Source organism: Oncorhynchus nerka, linkage group LG1 (assembly GCF_034236695.1).
Source record: "Oncorhynchus nerka isolate Pitt River linkage group LG1, Oner_Uvic_2.0, whole genome shotgun sequence".
Classification (NCBI taxonomy): Eukaryota; Metazoa; Chordata; class Actinopteri; order Salmoniformes; family Salmonidae; genus Oncorhynchus; species Oncorhynchus nerka.
The window spans coordinates 46809617-46830451 of NC_088396.1; the positions used below are offsets into that span (position 1 = coordinate 46809617).

Sequence of the window (20835 nt, forward strand, 5' to 3'; positions counted from 1 at the left end):
CCCATGCTGGTATGTATTTATTTATTTTGCTCCTTTGCAGCCCAGTATCTCTACCTGCACATTCATCTTCTGCCGATCTACCATTCCAGTGTTTAATTGCTATATTGTAATTACTTCGCCACCATGGCCTATTTATTTCCTTAACTTACCTCATTTGCACTCACTGTATATAGACTTTTTGTTTTATTTTATTCTACTGTATTATTGACTGTATGTTTTGTTTATTTCATGTGTAACTCTGTGTTGTTGTATGTGTCAAATTCCTACACTTTATCTTGGCCAGGTCACAGTTGCAAATGAGAACTTGTTCTCAACTAGCCTACCTGGTTAAATAAAGGTGAAATAAAATAAAATAAAAAATAAATAGTGTTCTTGGGCACAGGGACTATGGTGGTCGGCTTGAAACATGTTGGTATTACAGACTCAGACAGGGAGAGGTTGAAAATGTTAGTGAAGACACTTGCCAGTTGGTCAGCGCATGCTTGGAGTACACGTCCTAGTAATCCGTCTGGCCCTCCGGCCTTGTGAATGTTGACCTTACTCACATACGGAGAGTGTGATCACACCGTCGTCCGGAACAGCTGATGCTCTCAGACATGTTTTTACTTTCCTCGAAGCGAGCATAGAAGTAGTTTAGCTCGTCTGGTAGGCTCGTGTCACTGGGCAGCTCGCGGCTGTGCTTCCCTTTCTGGTCTGTAATAGTTTGCACGCCCTGCCACGTCTGACGATCATCGGAGCCGGTGTAGTACGATTCGATCTTAGTCCTGTATTGAAGCTTTGCCTGTTTGATGGTTCGTCGGAGGGCATAGCAGGATTTCTTAATAGCTACCGGGTTTTTCCGATCCCTAAATTAATTGATTACTTCATTCAGTAGGGTGGTAATGATAGAGTAATGATAATGGTTAACTGTAATTAGTATCTAATAATTAGTAGTAACTAGTCATTTTGACTGTGTATGTGTGGTGACATCCTGGGAGGTCTACTGGCTGTAGACAGGAACTCTGAATTGGTATGGCTGAGGAATTTTCCCTGATAGGGGAGCCTTAGAGTAGTGTTACTTAGGTCTCAGTGTTCCCCTCTGGAGTGCAGGTTGACTTTTATTGTCATGAGACTTGCCCTGAAGGCAGAACTGAGCCTTTTCTACTAGATGGGCCAGCTGTTGGCAAAATCTTGAAAAGAAAATTAAAATGTGCTTTTTGGTCTTAAATTAAGGTTAGGCATCGGGGGTTATCAGAGTGATGAAGGTAAGAGTTAGGTTTAAAGTCAGATTTTTATGGCTGTGCCAGCTATTGACCGCTCTCCAGGTCAAGACTCATGACTATAAATGCCAACATGCCTCTGCGGCTGCTAGCTAGCCAGGTCCCCTTGTGACTGTAGATTTCCCACTCCTGTAATTCCACAGACAGTCCCAGTCCCACATTACCATTATATATATCCCCCAGGATGGACTCCAGTAGCTCTGCTCCATGACAATAACAAATAACCCATGGCTCTTGTTAAAAAAATAATATATATATATACAGTTGAAGTCAGAAGTTTTTATACACTTAGATTGGAGTCCTTCAAACACATCTTTAAACCACTCCACAAATTTCTTGTTAACAAAGTTAGTTGGTTAGGACATCTGCTTTGTGTGACACAAGTAACTTTTCCAACAATTGTTTACAGACAGATTATTTCACTTATAATTCACTGTATTACAATTCCAGTGGGTCAGAAGTTTACAAGTAACTTTTCCAACAATTGTTTACAGACAGATTATTTCACTTATAATTCACTGTATCAGAATTCCAGTGGGTCAGAAGTTTACATACACTCAATTAGTATTTGGTTGCATTGCCTTTGAAATAGTTAAACTTGGGTAAACCTTTCGGGTAGCCTTCCACATGCTTCCCACAATAAGTTGGGCAAATTTTGACCCTTACTCCTGACTGGTGTAACTGAGTCAGGGTTGTAGGCCTCCTTGCTCGCACACACTTTTTCAGTTCTGCCTACGAATTTTCTATAGGAATGAGGTCAGGGCTTTGTGGTGGCCACTCCAATACCTTGACTTTGTTGTCCTTAAGCCATTTTACCACAACTTTGGAAGTATGCTTGGGGTCATTGTCCATTTGGAAGACCCACTTGCGACCAAGCTTTAACTTCCTGACTGATGTCTTGAGATGTTGCTTCAATATATCCACATTATTTTCTTTCCACATGATGCCATCTATTTTGTGAAGTGCAACAGTTCCTTTTGCAGCAAAGCATCCCCACAACATGATGCTGCTACCCCATGCTTCACGGTTGGGATGGTGTTCTTCGGCTTGCAAGCCAAACATTTCTGTTTTTGTTTCATCAGACCAGAGAACATTTCTCCAAAAAGTACGATCTTTGTCCCCATGTGCAGTTGCAAACCGTAGTCTGGCTTTTTTTATGGCGGTTTTGGAGCAGTGGCTTCTTCCTTGCTGAGCGGCCTTTCAGGTTATGTCAATATAGGACTCGTTTTACTGTAGATACTTTTGTACCTGTTTCCTCCAGCATCTTCACAAGGTCCTTTGCTGTTGTTCTGGGATTGATTCGCACTTTTCGCACCAAAGTACGTTCATCTGTAGGAACGCGTCTCCTTCCTGAACGGTATGTCGGCTGTGTGGTCCCATGGTGTTTATACTTGCGTAGTATTGTTTGTATAGATGAACGTGGTACCTTCAGGCCTTTGGAAATTGTTCCGAAGGATGAACCAGACTTGTGGAGGTCCACCATTTTTTTCTGAGGTCTTGGCTGATTTCTTTTGATTTTCCCATGACATCAAGCAAAGAGGCATTGAGTTTTAAGGTTGGCCTTGAAATACATCCACAGGTACACCTCCAATTGACTAAAATTATGTCAGAAGATTCTAAAGCCATGACATCATTTTCTGGAATTTTCCAAGCTGTTTAAAGGCACAGTCAACTTAGTGTATGTAAACTTCTGACCCTCTGCGATAGTGATACAGTGAATTATAAGTGTGTAAACAATTGTTGGAAAAATTACTTGTCATGCACAAAGTAGATGTCCTAACCGACTTGCCAAAACTATAGTTGTTAACAAGAAATTTAAGTGGTTGAAAAACAAAACAAGTTTTAATGTCTCCAACCTAAGTGTTGGTAAACTTCCGACTTCAACTGTACATATATATCAACTGTATATATCTATATATTTTTTTAAATATTTATTTAACCTTTATTTATCTAGCAAGTTAATTACAATTTCTTATTTTAAAGGGCATCTCTGGTTCGCTAAGTGATTCTAGACAGCAATGACACGCAGAATATTGTCTTATACAGTAGACAATTAATAAGAAAGAGGATGAGATGTGTATTTCTTCTGAATTCTTCTGAAGTAGACATCTCTTTGGTTCATGGGTCACATGATGTTATTTTTGTTCCAGACCAGTGATTGAAGTGCTGTAAGTAAATGCAGTGTTGTGATGAAGTTATACAGTTCAGACGTTAGCATATGGTTTCAGTCCACACAGTGATATTAAGTGACCTTATAGCATCCATGCCCACGGAGGATGTAAATAAGACCTCAGTGACCTTATAGTGTCCGTGCCCACAGCGGATGTAAATAAGACCTCAGTGACCTTATAGTGTCCGTGCCCACGGCGGATGTAAATAAGACCTCAGTGACCTTATAGTGTCCGTGCCCACGGAGGATGTAAATAAGACCTCAGTGACCTTATAGTGTCCGGGCCCACGGAGGATGTAAATAAGACCTCAGTGACCTTATAGTGTCCGATGTAAATAAGACCTCAGTGACCTTATAGTGTCCGGGCCCACGGAGGATGTAAATAAGACCTCAGTGACCTTATAGTGTCCGGGCCCACGGAGGATGTAAATAAGACCTCAGTGACCTTATAGTGTCCGGGCCCACGGAGGATGTAAATAAGACCTCAGTGACCTTATAGTGTCCGATGTAAATAAGACCTCAGTGACCTTATAGTGTCCGGGCCCACGGAGGATGTAAATAAGACCTCAGTGACCTTATAGTGTCCGGGCCCACGGAGGATGTAAATAAGACCTCAGTGACCTTATAGTGTCCGTGCCCACGGAGGATGTAAATAAGACCTCAGTGACCTTATAGTGTCCGTGCCCACGGAGGATGTAAATAAGACCTCAGTGACCTTATAGTGTCCGTGCCCACTGAGGATGTAAATAAGACCTCAGTGACCTTATAGTGTCCGTGCCCACGGAGGATGTAAATAAGACCTCAGTGACCTTATAGTGTCCGGGCCCACGGAGGATGTAAATAAGACCTCAGTGACCTTATAGTGTCCGTGCCCACGGAGGATGTAAATAAGACCTCAGTGACCTTATAGTGTCCGGGCCCACGGAGGATGTAAATAAGACCTCAGTGACCTTATAGTGTCCGTGCCCACGGCGGATGTAAATAAGACCTCAGTGACCTTATAGTGTCCGGGCCCACGGAGGATGTAAATAAGACCTCAGTGACCTTATAGTGTCCGATGTAAATAAGACCTCAGTGACCTTATAGTGTCCGTGCCCACGGAGGATGTAAATAAGACCTCAGTGACCTTATAGTGTCCGGGCCCACGGAGGATGTAAATAAGACCTCAGTGACCTTATAGTGTCCGGGCCCACGGAGGATGTAAATAAGACCTCAGTGACCTTATAGTGTCCGGGCCCACGGAGGATGTAAATAAGACCTCAAAGTGACTCTATAGCGTCCATGCTCAGGGAGGATATAAATTAGACCTCAAAGTGGTTACCTGCAAGGAAACATGTGCCGTCATCATTGCTTTGCACAAAAAAGGGTTTCACAGGCAAGAATATTGCTGCCAGTAAGATTGCACCTAAATCAACCATTTATCGGATGATAAAGAACTTCAAGGAGAGCGGTTCAATTGTTGTGAAAGAGGCTTCAGGGCTCCCAAGATAGTCCAGCAAGCGCCAGGACCGTCTCCTTAAAGTTGATTCAGCTGCGGTATCGGGTCACTACCAGTAAAGAGCTTGCTCAGGAATGGCAGCAGGCAGGTGTGAGTGCATCTGCATGCACAGTGAGGCGAAGACTTTTTGGAGGATGGCCTGGTGTCAAGAAGGGCAGCAAAGAAGCCACTTCTCTCCAGGAAAAACATCAGGGATAGGCTGATATTCTGCAAAGGGTACAGGGATTGGACTGCTGACCGGGGTAAAGTAATTTTCTCTGATGAATCCCCTTTCCGATTGTTTGGGACATCCGGAAAAAAGCTTGTCCGGAGAAGACAAGGTGAGCGCTACCATCAGTCCTATGTCATGCCAACGGTAAAGCATCCTGAGACCATTCATGTGTGGGGTTGCTTCTCAGCCAAGGGAGTGGGCTCACTCACAATTGTGCCTAAGAACACAGCCATGAATGAAAAATGGTACCAACACATCCTCCGAGAGCAACTTTTCCCAACCATCCAGGAACAGCATGATGGAGCACCTTGCCATAAGGCAAAAGTGATAACTAAGTGGCCCGGGGAACAAAACATTGATATTTTGGGTCAATGGCCAGGAAACTCCCCAGACCTTAATCCCATTGAGAACTTGTGGTCAATCCTCAAGAGGCAGGTGGACAAGCAAAACATAACTAATTCTGACAAACTCCAAGCATTGATTATGCAAGATTAGGCTGCCATCCGTCAGGATGTGGCCCAGAAGTTAATTGACAGCATGCCAGGGTGGATTGCAGAGGTCTTGAAAAAGAAGGGTCAACACAGCAAATATACTCTTTGCATCAACTTCATGTAATTGTTAATAAAAGCCTTTGACACTCATGAAATGCTTGTAATTATACTTCAGTATTCCATAGTAACATCTGACAAAAATATCTAAAGACACTGAACTGAAGCAGCAGACTTGGTGAAAATTCATATTTGTGTCATTCTCAAAAAGTTTGGCTACATTTACATTTACATTTCTGTAAGTAAGACCTCAGTGACTTTATAGTGTCCGTGCCTTGGGCGGATGTAAATAAGAACTCAAAGTGCTTCGCTTTGAGAAATTCTATTGAAACAATGACTCATCAGCGTTGTTCGTTTTATTTTGTACAACTAAATTATATTGACTCTATTGAGTTAATCTACATAGAAATTGAATTTTACTCCCAGAAGTGTTCATGCTACATAATTATGTGTTGCTGCAATGAGATGCGGTAATTCATTTAATGTGTCAAACCCACATAACAATTTGTTATGATGAGACACTATTGGCCAATACCAAGTGTTTTGCGTGATTCATAAATATACTGAACAAAAATGTTAATGCAACATGTAAAATGTTGGTCCAATGTTTCATTTACCTGTTAGTAAGCATTTCTCTTTGTCAAGATAATCCATCCACCTGACAGGTGTAGCATATCAAGAAGCTGATTAAACATCATGATCATTACATAGGTGCACCTGGTGCTGGGGACAATAAATGGCCACTCCAAAATGTGCAGTTTTGGCAGACAACACAATGCCACAGATGTCTCAAGTTTTGAGGGAGTGTGAAATTGGCATGCTGACTGCAGGAAGGTCGACCAAAGCTGTCGCCAGAGTATTGAATGTTCATGTCTCTGCCATACACCGCTTCCAACGTTGTTTTAAAGGATTTGGCAGTACGTCCAAATGGCTTCACATCCGCAGACTTATGTCTCATGTCAAACTCATGTCAACGTTGTGAACAGACAGTCCCATGGTGGCGGTGGGGTTATGGTACGGGCAGGATTAAGCTATGGACAATGAACACAATTGTATTTTATCAATGTAAATCTGAATGCACGGAGACACCTTGACGAGGCCCATTTGTCCGCTGCCATCACCTCATGTTTCAAAATAATAATGCACGGACCCATGTCACAAGGATCTGTACACAATTCCTGGAAAATGTCCCAGTTCTTCCATGGCCTGCATATTCACCAGACATGTCACCCATTCAGCAAGTTTTGGATGTTTTGGATCAATGTGTATGACAGCGTGTTCCAGTTCCTGCCAATATCCAGCAACTTCTCACAGACATTGAAGAGGAGTGGGACAACATTCCACAGGCCACAATCAACTCTATTTCATTTGCATGAGGCAAAAAGTGGTCACACCAGATACTGACTGGTTTTCTGATTCACATCCCTACATTCATTTTAAGGTATATGTGACCAGCAGACGCATATCTGTATTCCCATTCACGTGAAATCCATAGATTAGGGCCTAATTTATTTATTTAAATTGATTGATTTCCTTATATGAACAATAACAATGTTCTATTTTCTATTTATATTTTTCAGTGTATATACTATATTCTGTATACTGCCTTCAGAAAGTATTCAACATTGGCTTAACAAGTCACATAATAAGTAGTGTTTAACATGATTTTTGAATGACTACCTAATCTATGTACCCACACATACAATTATCTGTAAGGTCCCTCAGTCAAGCAGTGAATTTCAAACACAGATTCAACCACAAAGACCAGGGAGGTTTTCCAATGCCTCGCAAAGAAGGGAACCTATTGGTAGATGGGTAAAAACACAAAAAGCAGACATTAAATATACCTTTGAGCATGGTGAAGTTATTAATTATACTTTGGATGGTGTATCAATACATCCAGTCACTACAAAAATACAGGCGCCTTGTTTAACTCAGTTACCGGAGAGGAAGGAAACCGCTCAGGGATTACACCATGAGGCCAATGGGGATTTTAAAACGGTTAGAGTTTAAAGGGATACATTGGAATTTTGGCAATGAGGCCCTTGATCTACTGACCCAGAGTCAGAAGAATTTGTGGATACCATTTTTATGTCTTTGCTTGCAGTTTGAAGGAAGTTGCTAACTAGCGCTAGTTAGCTCAATTGCTAACTAGCATTAGTGCAACGACTGGAAGTCTATTTGTACACTTTGGATACACATAGACTTCCAGTCATTGTGCTAATGTTAGTTAGAATTGGCTCGCGAAACAGATACATAAAATTGGTATCCACAAGTTCATCTGACTCTTGGGAAGTACACAAAGGGCCTCATTGCCAAAATCCTGAAGTATCCCTTTAATGGCTGTGATAGAAGAAAACTGAACATGGATCAACAACATCATAGTTACTCCACAATACTAACCTAAATGACAGAGTGAAAAGAAGGACGTTTGTACAGAATAAAACTATTCCAAAACTTGCATCCTGTTTGCAATAAGGCACTAAAGTAACATTTTATGTACTGAATACAAAGTGTTATTTTTGGGGCAAACACATCACTGAGTACCTCTCTTCATATTTTGAAGCATGGTGGTGGCTTTATCATGTTATGGGTATGCTTGTCATTGGCAAAGACTAGGTTGGATTTTTTGTTGAAAAAAAGTAAATATCCAAGAAGAAAACCTGGCTTTCCAACTGACACTGGGAAGAAAATTAATCTTTTAGCAGGATAATAAACTAAAACAGAAAGCTTACAAAGCTTACAAAGACAACATTGAATTTTCCTGAGTGACTTAGTTACAGTTTTTTACTTAAATTTGCTTGAAAATCTATGGAAAGACCTGAAAATGACTGTTTAGCAATGATCAACAACCAACTTGACAGAGCTTGGATAAATTAAAGAATAATATGCAAATATTGTACAATCCAGGTGTGCAAAGCTCTTAGAGAGAGAGAGACACAGCTGTAATCACTGCTAAAGGTGATTCGAACATGTATTGAGTCAAGGGTGTGAATACTTACAGTACCAGTCAAAATGTTGGGGTTTTTCTTTATTTTTACTATGTTCCACATTGTAGAATAATAGTGAAGACATCAAAACTATGAAATAACACGTATGGAATCATGTTGTAACCATAAAAGTGTTAAACAAATCAAAATATATTTTATATTTTAGATTCTTCAAATTCTTTGCACACTCTTGGCATGGAAATGAGATATTTCTGTATTAGATTATAAATACATTTGCAAACATTTTGAAAAACATGTTTTCACTTTGTAATTATGGGGTATTCTCTAGGTGAGTGAGAACAAACAATATATTTAACAAAATGTGGAATACGTTAAGGGGTATGAATATTTTCTGACGCCATTGTACATTTTGCTGAAGAGATACGTGAATTTACATATTGATACCATGGTAAAGCATTGAATGCAAATGAGGATAATCTGCTTTCTCTGGACACCCATACATCCTCAATCTCAAAGCTTTTGGAAGGCATTGTGGCTAATGTTCTCTCCTTCCTTTATTCTGTGACAGATGCCATGTTGCTGGTGGCACAGAGGCTGGAGGGACCCTTCAACATTGAGTCTGTCATGGAGCCCATTGATGTGAAGATTTCAGAGGCCATCATGAATATGCAAGACAACAGCGTCCAGCTCTCCTACAAGGTATGTCAACCAAATTAATCAAACTGATTCCCAGAAGCAAATAAAGTGTCTAGAGTCCAACAAAACACAAATGAAAAGTGTATGGCGTTACTTGTTCTGTACTCCCACATTAAGTCTGTAAGGACAGTAGGGCACAGCTGTATTCTGTCAGGTACAGTTTATATTTGAAAACCAACTGAATCGTGCTTTAGGTGAGTATTGCAAACCATTCTCATTATATCCAATTTTAGGTCTTTGTATTTGAATTACATGTTCCCCATTGGTTAGATAATCTTAGTTCAACTAACAGAAGTTAATGTGTTTCCTGTGTTTTACGGCATTTTACTTTGCCCACAAAATTGTAGTCATTGCAAGAATAAACTGAAGTGGTTGTGAGGAGATTTTTCAGTCTACACAGGCTTAAATACTTGCTCTCGTCCAAGGCTACATGTTGGATGCTTGCTCTCGTCCAAGGCCACATGTTGAATGTTTGCTCTCGTTCAAGGCTACATGTTGGATGGTTGCTCTCATCCAAGGCTACATGTTGGATGGTTGCTCTCGTCCAAGGCTGCATGTTGAATGCTTGCTCTCGTTCAAGGCTACATGTTGGATGCTTGCTCTCGATCAAGGCTGCATGTTGAATGCTTGCTCTCGATCAAGGCTGCATGTTGAATGCTCTCTCTCGATCAAGGCTGCATGTTGAATGTTTGCTCTCTCTCGTTCAAGGCTACATGTTGAATGCTCTCTCTCGTTCAAGGCTACATGTTGGATGCTTGCTCTCGATCAAGGCTACATGTTGAATGCTTGCTCTCGTCCAAGGCTACATGTTGAATGCTCTCTCTCGTCCAAGGCTACATGTTGGATGCTTGCTCTCGATCAAGGCTACATGTTGAATGCTTGCTCTCGTTCAAGGCTGCATGTTGAATGCTTGCTCTCGTCCAAGGCTACATGTTGAATGCTCTCTCTCGTTCAAGGCTGCATGTTGAATGCTCTCTCTCGTTCAAGGCTACATGTTGAATGCTTGCTCTCGTTCAAGGATAAATACTCCAATAGCTTTCTCATGATACAGATTTGTTTATCTTTAAAGTACAATATATGTGGTGAATTGCCCATAATCCTTTAAAAAGTGAACTCCATGATATTTTACAAGGCTGGATATGCTCATTTGAAAAACCTATCAGCTCTGGTTAGATAAATGTGACTTTGAGCACTGTCATGTTCGTGATTCACAAGGCCTTAGGATGCACAAGGCCATTGGATTCACAAGGCTTTAGGATCCACAAGGCTTTAGGATCCACAAGGCTTTAGGATCCTAAGGCCTTAGGATCCGCAAAGCATTATCAAAACATCTTGTTTTCCATCTTTTCCACATCCCAGGTAATTCTAGCTTCTCTCGCAGTCCAGCAGTTCGATGTCCTTCTCTGTGTAATTGCAGGTTTTTCAAGGCTGCGGCCAGCCAAAGCCCTCAGGAATGGGTGGCAGGTCTACCCGCGGCATTTCGGATGTGTTCAACGCCCGTTTCAGGCCCTACAGCCCAGAGGAGCGGCCCACCACTGCAGCTGGCACCAGCCTGGACAGACTGGTAAGGAGAAGCAGAGACACACAGCCCACAGAGCCACTGCCCCAGAGTAAACATAATTTGTCTTTCTGTCTTGACACTGTTGATTAAAACGCCCTCCGTTCAGGCCCCTCTTTCCCTCTCTCTATCGATCTGTGTTTGTTAACAAATCATCAGCTTTACCCCGGTAGTGCAAAGAGAAGTGTCCAGCAAAGCTTTTCCTGTCTTTGTGTATCTCACAAATAAGAAAGAAAAGATTCATAGAATTTGAGAGATTGACAGAGGCAGGTGTTTGCTGTACAAAGTAAACCTTTACTTTCTATCAGATTAGCTTTGTTTTGAATCATTGAATCGTGTTCTGGTGTTTATCTCAGTGACATTAACTTGGTGTTTTGGTAAGGGTAGGCTTTAGGATCCTAAGCTCAATATAAAGCTGACAGTCCAATTCAGGTGTGAGAAATGTATCTGCATTTATTATTTGTACAAGTCCAGTCACTTTGTCTGCATGCAGAGGGTAATGTGAAGGCCAGGAGTTAAGGCTTGTCAAATTGACCGATTTCAAAAGTCTGTCTCTATCGTGCAGTGCTATATTTGTAGGATAACAAAAACCTTGAGGTTAAATGTGTTTCTCTCAATAATCCTCAAGCACTTCATTTTGAATGTATTCTAAATGTGTTTATCTATTCAATATGCGTCTGTTTGATAAATAACATTTGTAGCTGCAAGTTGAACAATATTCAACTTACGCACAGACGTTCCTTTCATTCGGTATTTCAACAGTATTTCAATTATGGACTCAATTGAATGTCAACTCTATTTTGTAACACAGGAAAATAATAACTGGATTGAGAAAATGAAGTTATGCATGACTTCATGCTAAAACCAGAATACCATTATAAGAAAATATACATTTTCTTCCATCTATTTAATTAATGAATAGTAATTATTATTTTCCTTAACTTTGTTCCTCCTCTTAACTCTTTTTGAAGGACTCTGATGTCGTCGGATTAATGCATTTGGATGTCATTTGTGTGTGTGTGTGTGTGTGTGTGTGTGTGTGTGTGTGTGTGTGTGTGTGTGTGTGTGTGTGTGTACCTCCCTCTTCCTGCTCTATTTAATTAAAGTGCTTCTCTTTCTTATTCTATGCTGCTTACCAGAGGATTGTCTGGAGTGCGATGCAACACAGTGTAAGCTTTATGAATTCTACTGTTAACGTTTATCATTTTGTCTGGGACTCTGTATGTTATTGTCTCCTATGCCCTACTCTCTAATGTATTGTCACTGAAAATAAGAATTGCAGAGGTCAGATCTTAAATTGATCCCTCTTTTGTCACTGAGAATTTTCCTGATTCATCTTGAAATTCAAATGAGCCTTGAGTGACTGACAATGAGCAGTTCTCTTTCTCTCCATGCGGGGGCAGTCAGGTCTTTGGGATCAGGGCTTGCTATCAAAATAATGTTTTCTCTCACTCGCTCAAACGCTATAGACCTAGGTCCTATTACTGCATCGTTCAAATAAATGTAAAAGAAATTAAATGTGAAATGCAGCCCTACACATCAACACCCGTTGTTTTATATAGCTAAATAACACAAGATAGATATTGGTCTCCGCTAGGCTACGACATACAAGTGTCTAGTGTATCTGTAGTTTACAGATGAAATGTCAAAATTGAGTTCAATCTTGGCCTGGGGTGTCTAGCGGTTAGGACGCACATATAGGCCTACCTTGTCAGCGTGGGTTTGATTCCGGCCCACGCCATTCTGGCACAAATAACTAAATCCCCTGATTGACTTGATGTAGTTTCAAATATGAACAGCCCAGGGTTATTTTACCCCCAATATTGATAAGAAATGACCATACCAGACACTTTTGAATAAAATTGTTGAAAGTGTTTATTATATTTATATTTTTGTTTAGTATAGATAAATCACCCTTAGTCTGTTCGAAATTACTAAGTTGTTGCGATGACAATACCAACCAGAGGGCGAACATATCTTGAAAGACTTTGGTTGCAAGCAGGACGTGGACATAATATTTTAGGAAGTGGTAATTAGGTGACCAGTAATGGTTGTAATTGAGATCAGCGGTGCAGATGGATTTAGCATGTATTGATGGTTTAATGAGACATCAGCTGTGTGGATGGATTTAGCATGTATTGATGGTTTAACGAGACATCAGCGGTGCGGATGGATTTAGCATGTATTGATGGTTTAATGAGACATCAGCGGTGCGGATGGATTTAGCATGTATTGATGGTTTAACGAGACATCAGCTGTGCGGATGGATTTAGCATGTATTGATGGTTTAACGAGACATCAGCTGTGCGGATGGATTTAGCATGTATTGATAGTTTAACGAGACATCAGCTGTGTGGATGGATTTAGGATGTATTGATAGTTTAACGAGACATCAGCTGTGTGGATGGATTTAGGATGTATTGATAGTTTAACGAGACATCAGCTGTGCGGATGGATTTAGCATGTATTGATGGTTTAACGAGACATCAGCTGTGTGGATGGATTTAGCATGTATTGATAGTTTAACGAGACATCAGCTGGCGATAATAAGGATGCTGCCTTTTGAGGCAGAATTTCTAGGCGGGACGTCAAAATTGGCCAATCTAATGTATCCTTCGCCGAGGATGGACTAAAGTTTGGCACCTGGTCACGTTTCACTCCATTGCATTGGCTTGGCAGGAGAAAACAGTCCTGCCTAACTCGTTTTGGAGGTAAGACATTTTACCAACATCTGATGAATAACATAGGAAATTTAGCCAGCGGTGCTCTGTTCAATCTAGGCTTGCTAGCCAGCCAAATAATTAATGCTTTCTGAGGATGAGCCTGTTTTGCTAGCTAGCTGCAAGCAGTGTCTGTTTAACGTTGCCTATCTAACGTTAGCTAACTTTCTCTTGCCACTTTTCATTCCCCTATCGTTGCTAAACAAAATTAGAGCCTAAGTTATTCTACACTTGACCAAGCTTAAAAATATGCAAAACTGTAATAAAAACGATTGTACTTTAATGAAGGTAGTTGTGGCTTCAGCAACTTGAACCAGCATAGAAATTTGAGCAGTGTGGTTAATTCCTCCCCCCTTATCTCTGCATGTTCTAGGTTGAAGGACGTCCCACCCCGACACCCTGCAGACGTAAATAACTTGTTGTGAATTTCCCAGTCACAAGGATAATCACCATATTTCTACCTAACATCACAATGTTAGATGGAAATAGATTTACCCATGTTACTGTTTATCATGCAGGTTTGTCAGGACATTGTAACTTATGAATCTCATTCTTGAATACAGACTTGATTTCTGTCACAGGTGATTGCACTGTGTGCAAATCTTCAATTTAGATCCCAATAAGTTTAATTAGGTGTTAGTGAAGGGCTGGAACAACAACCTGTAAACTCCTGTCCTGTCTTTAAAAAAGAATCCTGTGGCTGTCATGATTAAATTTGCCCTCATGTACTGAACAAACTTATGAATGTTGGAGGTTAATCTCCTTGAGATGTCCCTCACTCGGGAATGACGTATTTGTACAATTGATTGTGTTTTAAGGACTAATGCACAGATATAGGAATAAACAATACAAATGTTAGCATTTATTCAAAGTGTTGATGTCTCCACAAGTTTCTGGTTCATCACTTTTCAATATTAGTTATCAACAAATATAAACCCATTTTTATCTTGAGTATTGGTGTTATTTAATAATAAATGTACATATATTATCTTCACAGTGAAACACCACTATTCTGGCTATTAATCATTCTTAAAAAGTCAGTAAAATATGTTATTTTCAAAAAATCGTAGCCTGTATGATATCATGCATACAAGCTTACCTGTCATGTCCACACCGATGGAGCAGCAGACCAAGCAATATGTGAGAGGAGGACCCTATACCGTAGGATAATTATTCTGATCTGTGTCGACTTCACTAACATGTACTGAGGAGATCGATTTGATTGCTTGTTTAATTCGTGTCAGATATGCTAGTTGCCCACGCTGCTATAGTGATTTTAAATATTAAATATTCATTCAAATCCTCCTGCTGCAGGAATCTTATTTTCCTCCTGCAACGCGATGGATCAAATTAAGTTCCGACATCTGTACAGACGAGATAGGGTTGTGTATTTCCTGGCAACTACTGTTGTAAACAAGCACAGTGACATCTAAAGCCCCAACGGTATACCATATATACACTGCTCAAAAAAATAAAGGGAACACTTAAACAACACAATGTAACTCCAAGTCAATCACACTACTGTGAAATCAAACTGTCCACTTAGGAAGCAACACTGATTGACAATAAATGTCACATGCTGTTGGGCAAATGGAATAGACAACAGGTGGAAATTATAGGCAATTAGCAAGACACCCCCAATAAAGGAGTGGTTCTGCAGGTGGTGACCACAGACCACTTCTCAGTTCCTATGCTTCCTGGCTGATGTTTCGGTCACTTTTGAATGCTGGCGGTGCTTTCACTCTAGTGGTAGCATGAGACGGAGTCTACAACCCACACAAGTGGCTCAGGTAGTGCAGCTCATCCAGGATGGGACATCAATGCGAGCTGTGGCAAGAAGGTTTGCTGTGTCTGTCAGCGTAGTGTCCAGAGCATGGAGGCGCTACCAGGAGACAGGCCAGTACATCAGGAGACGTGGAGGAGGCCGTAGGAGGGCAACAACCCAGCAGCAGGACCGCTACCTCCGCCTTTGTGCAAGGAGGAGCAGGAGGAGCACTGCCAGAGCCCTGCAAAATGACCTCCAGCAGGCCACAAATGTGCATGTGTCTGCTCAAACGGTCAAAAACAGACTCCATGAGGGTGGTATGAGGGCCCGACGTCCACAGGTGGGGGTTGTGCTTACAGCCCAACACCGTGCATGACGTTTGGCATTTGCCAGAGAACACCAAGATTGGCAAATTCGCCACTGGCGCCCTGTGCTCTTCACAGATGAAAGCAGGTTCACACTGAGCACGTGTGACAGACGTGACAGAGTCTGGAGACGCCGTGGAGAACGTTCTGCTGCCTGCAACATCCTCCAGCATGACCGGTTTGGCGGTGGGTCAGTCATGGTGTGGGGTGGCATTTCTTTGGGGGGCCGAACAGCCCTCCATGTGCTTGCCAGAGGTAGCCTGACTGCCATTAGGTACCGAGATGAGATCCTCAGACCCCGTGAGACCATATGCTGATGCGGTTGGCCCTGGGTTCCTCCTAATGCAAGACAATGCTAGACCTCATGTGGCTGGAGTGTGTCAGCAGTTCCTGCAAGAGGAAGGCATTGATGCTATGGACTGGCCCGCCCGTTCCCCAGACCTGAATCCAATTGAGCACATCTGGGACATCATGTCTCGCTCCATCCACCAATGCCACGTTGCACCACAGACTGTCCAGGAGTTGGCGGATGCTTTAGTCCAGGTCTGGGAGGAGATCCCTCAGTAGACCATCCGCCACCTCATCAGGAGCATGCCCAGGCGTCGTAAGGAGGTCATACAGGCATGTGGAGGCCACACACACTACTGAGCCTAATTTGGACTTGTTTTAAGGACATTACATCAAAGTTGGATCAGCCAGACCTCCATGGGTTGATACATTTGATTTCCATTGATAATTTCTGTGTGATTTTGTTGTCAGCACATTCAACTATGTAAGGAAAAATATTTCATTCATTCAGAACTAGGATGTGTTATTTTAGTGTTCCCTTTATTTTTTGAGCAGTGTATATATCTCAGCCACCATCTCAGCCACTGTCTCAGAAGCTACTCCCATAAGAGTACTCTTTTAAGTACATGTTTTATGTTATTGCAGAGTGGTCTGCGTTTGATTACAAAGCATTGCATTTTTGGAGCTGTTGAGACCTTAGTCAGGGCCTCTGTATTTTATGGTGTTCTGTAACAACATTGGCTGTTAAACATCGTATTAGAAGTCAGGTGTACCACCAGGACCGGTGCTGTAGATAGTTGTCAGGTGTACCACCAGGACCGGTGCTGTAGATAGTAGTCAGGTGTACCACCAGGACCGGTGCTGTAGATAGTAGTCAGGTGTACCACCAGGACCGGTGCTGTAGATAGTTGTCAGGTGTACCACCAGGACCGGTGCTGTCGATAGTTGTCAGGTGTACCACCAGGACCGGTGCTGTAGATAGTAGTCAGGTGTACCACCAGGACCGGTGCTGTAGATAGTAGTCAGGTGTACCACCAGGACCGGTGCTGTAGATAGTAGTCAGGTGTACCACCAGGACCGGTGCTGTAGATAGTTGTCAGGTGTACCACCAGGACCGGTGCTGTAGGTAGTTGTCAGGTGTACCACCAGGACCGTTGCTGTAGATATTAGTCAGGTGTACCACCAGGACCGGTGCTGTAGATAGTTGTCAGGTGTACCACCAGGACCGGTGCTGTAGATAGTAGACAGGTGTACCACCAGGACCGGTGCTGTAGATAGTTGTCAGGTGTACCACCAGGACCGGTGCTGTGGGTAGTAGTCAGGTGTACCACCAGGACCGGTGCTGTAGATAGTTGTCAGGTGTACCACCAGGACCGGTGCTGTAGATAGTAGACAGGTGTACCACCAGGACCGGTGCTGTAGATAGTTGTCAGGTGTACCACCAGGACCGGTGCTGTAGGTAGTAGTCAGGTGTACCACCAGGACCGGTGCTGTAGATAGTTGTCAGGCGTACCACCAGGACCGGTGCTGTAGATAGTTGTCAGGTGTACCAACAGGACCGGTGCTGTAGATAGTTGTCAGGCGTACCACCAGGACCGGTGCTGTAGATAGTTGTCAGGTGTACCACCAGGACCGGTGCTGTAGATAGTTGTCAGGCGTACCACCAGGACCGGTGCTGTAGATAGTTGTCAGGTGTACCACCAGGACCGGTGCTGTAGATAGTTGTCAGGTGTACCAACAGGACCGGTGCGGTAGATAGTTGTCAGGTGTATCACCAGGACCGGTGCTGTAGATAGTTGTCAGGTGTACCACCAGGACCGGTGCTGTAGATAGTAGTCAGGTGTACCACCAGGACCGGTGCTGTAGATAGTTGTCAGGTGTACCACCGGGGGTGGAGCCGGTGGCAGTCGTCATCTGGGTGGTTGCTCAAATGGCAGACAGAGTGAAACGAGGCCTCCAGACTGCCTCATGAATAACTGGGCATTTAGCCAGCTTGGAGATTCCCTTTAGATGTTGAGGTGAGTGACAGAGGCTGATTATGGACATGTGACGGCTAGACAAGGACACCTGATGAGGGTATCCCGTTATGAGCATCCATGTGCACTGTAGTCAGGGGGTGTCTAGTTCTCTGCTGTGCTGATTGGTTCATAGATCTTACCGGCTCCATAAAAAGTTTGAGTTACTACAGTACTGTAGCTTTCCATAGTCAGCCGTCCTCTCAGTTTCATGATGCCATAGAGTTCATTCAATAATAATGCAAGGAGCTGTTGTGGTGTTGGCGAGAGCCAGAATGTTAAACAGACACACTGGTATGCTTTTCTTTATGCAAAGCCCGTCATTAGCATGAAATGTGAAGCTGGACGTTGTCTTAAAATAATCACACTGCCCACAGAGAAATGAATTTCTGCTAAAGAATCTATTTCTGAATACAAAATGCATTTTGTATGTCAGAATGTATTTTCATTGATGTATGAGTTATAGGGGGTATTAAAGCAGTGTAAAAAAACTGTAAGGATATAGTGCAGACATATGGTAATGTAATTGCATCATTCTGTAGCCCTTTCCTGTAGTCAAATTACCTCGTGGCCTCATCGGTGGAATGTGGAATTTTTTCATAATTTCATCATGTTTGAACATTACAAAAAAGAACATGCTGAAAATCCAGTGTGTCTCTGTCAAACAGTTGTGTTATATTTCAGTCTTCTATGATGTATATAAAGTGTAATCTTGGGATGCAAACTCAAAATGTAATACATTTAAACTCTTTATCTGACATGGTACAGGTGTCTTCTTTTTTAATGCCCATAACCATGTGTGTGAGGTGAATGAAGTAGATTTGTTTAAGATTACCAAGAAACACTCTGTGTGACCCATATTTAGCCCACCTCAGTAAAGGGTTAACTTTAACAATCAATGATCAGACTACAAAAATATGAATCCAGAAGTGGGCGTGATAAATGTGATAGAGGAGGCAATACTGTAGATTGCTGCAGTTTAGATTAGGCTTGGGGTTGTGGGGGTGTCTGCTCATCCAGAAGCAGCCCACCTCCAGCTGTCAGATAGCAGCCCACCTCCAGCTGCCAGGTAGCAGCCCACCTCCAGCTGCCAGGCAGCAGCCCACCTCCAGCTGTCAGATAGCAGCCCACCTCCAGCTGCCAGGTAGCAGCCCACCTCCAGCTGCCAGATAGCAGCCCACCTCCAGCTGCCAGGTAGCAGCCCACCTCCAGCTGCCAGGTAACAGCCCACTTCCAGCTGCCAGGCAGCAGCCCACCTCCAGCTGCCAGTTAGAAGCCCACCTCCAGCTGCCAGGTAGCTGCCCACCTCCAGCTGCAAGGTAGCAGCCCACCTCCAGCTGCCAGGTAGCAGCCCACCTCCAGCTGTCAGATAGCAGCCCAGCTCCAGCTGCCAGATAGCAGCCCACCTCCAGCTGCCAGGTAGCAGCCCACCTCCAGCTGCCAGGCAGCAGCCCACCTCCAGCTGCCAGGCAGCAGCCCACCTCCAGCTGCCAGGTAGCAGCCCACTTCCAGCTGCCAGGCAGCAGCCCACCTCCAGCTGCCAGTTAGAAGCCCACCTCCAGCTGCCAGGTAGCTGCCCACCTCCAGCTGCAAGGTAGCAGCCCACCTCCAGCTGCCAGGTAGCAGCCCACCTCCAGCTGTCAGATAGCAGCCCAGCTCCAGCTGCCAGATAGAAGCCCACCTCCAGCTGCCAGGTAGCAGCCCACCTCCAGCTGTCAGATAGCAGCCCACCTCCAGCTGCCAGGTAGAAGCCCACCTCCAGCTGCCAGGCAGCAGCCCACCTCCAGCTGCCAGGTAGCAGCCCACCTCCAGCTGTCAGATAGCAGCCCAGCTCCAGCTGCCAGATAGCAGCCCATCTCCAGCTGCCAGGTAGCAGCCCACCTCCAGCTGCCAGGTAGCAGCCCAACTCCAGCTGCCAGGCAGCATCCAGTTATTAACTCGGATCCTGTGGCTTCTCCTACTGTAGCTGCAGTCTCCCACAGATGCAGCAGTTATCACTGCTCTTGTCTGTTTATTCATCATCAGAGCTGTCTGGGTTCACTGTGGGAGGCCTCCTCCACAGTTACACCGCTCACCGTCCTCCTTTAACTTCTCTATCATCATCATTATCAGTTACACTCTCGGTGATATCGCATGTATGAAAAGCTAAGGTGTCCTTTGATTCAGAGTTAGTGTCTGACTTCATCGCTGAATTAGCCAACCAAAAGATGGGAGCCGAGCCTGGGATGGCTGGGACATCGGAAGTGTCTCTGTCTGTGTGTCGTCGTCTAGCTGCGTTGCAGTGTTTATGTGGGAGCCCTGAGGAACCAGCATACCTCCAGGCTCCAGCTCCATGAGTAATGACCGCTTAATTGCCTGACATCCTGTCACCATCCGCCATCACAGTCCTGAGAGAGGAATGGATATTTTGGATGTCCAAAGGGAGATGAAGACACTACAGAGTGTCAGGCTGAGAGGGCCTTTAGTGGCTGATGTTTGATGATATGGCGGCCCTTTATTGTACCATTTAGTATACGTTAAGGTCTAGTTTTATTCCGTGTCTTCTCCTGCCGCGTTCTTGTCTGGCCTGCATGGATACACAACCTGTTTACTGCATGGATACGCAACCTGTTTACTGCATGGATACACAACCTGTTTACTGCATGGATACACAACCTGTTTACTGCATGGATACACAACCTGTTTACTGCATGGATACACAACCTGTTTACTGCATGGATACACAACCTGTTTACTGCATGGATACACAACCTGTTTACTGCATGGATACACAACCTGTTTACTGCATGGA

At 43.4% G+C, this 20835-nt stretch overlaps 1 protein-coding gene across 1 annotated transcript in view; it reads left to right on the forward strand.

Annotated features, from left to right (window-relative positions):
* The window catches only part of LOC115130623 (glypican-6-like), a 179575-nt gene that overhangs the window by 131154 nt on the left and 27586 nt on the right, over positions 1–20835 (forward strand). The window contains exons 5-6 of the mRNA XM_065019249.1: positions 9206–9336; positions 10751–10897. Of these exons, the coding sequence (XP_064875321.1) occupies positions 9206–9336; positions 10751–10897 (278 nt within the window). The remainder of the gene's footprint in view (positions 1–9205; positions 9337–10750; positions 10898–20835) is intronic.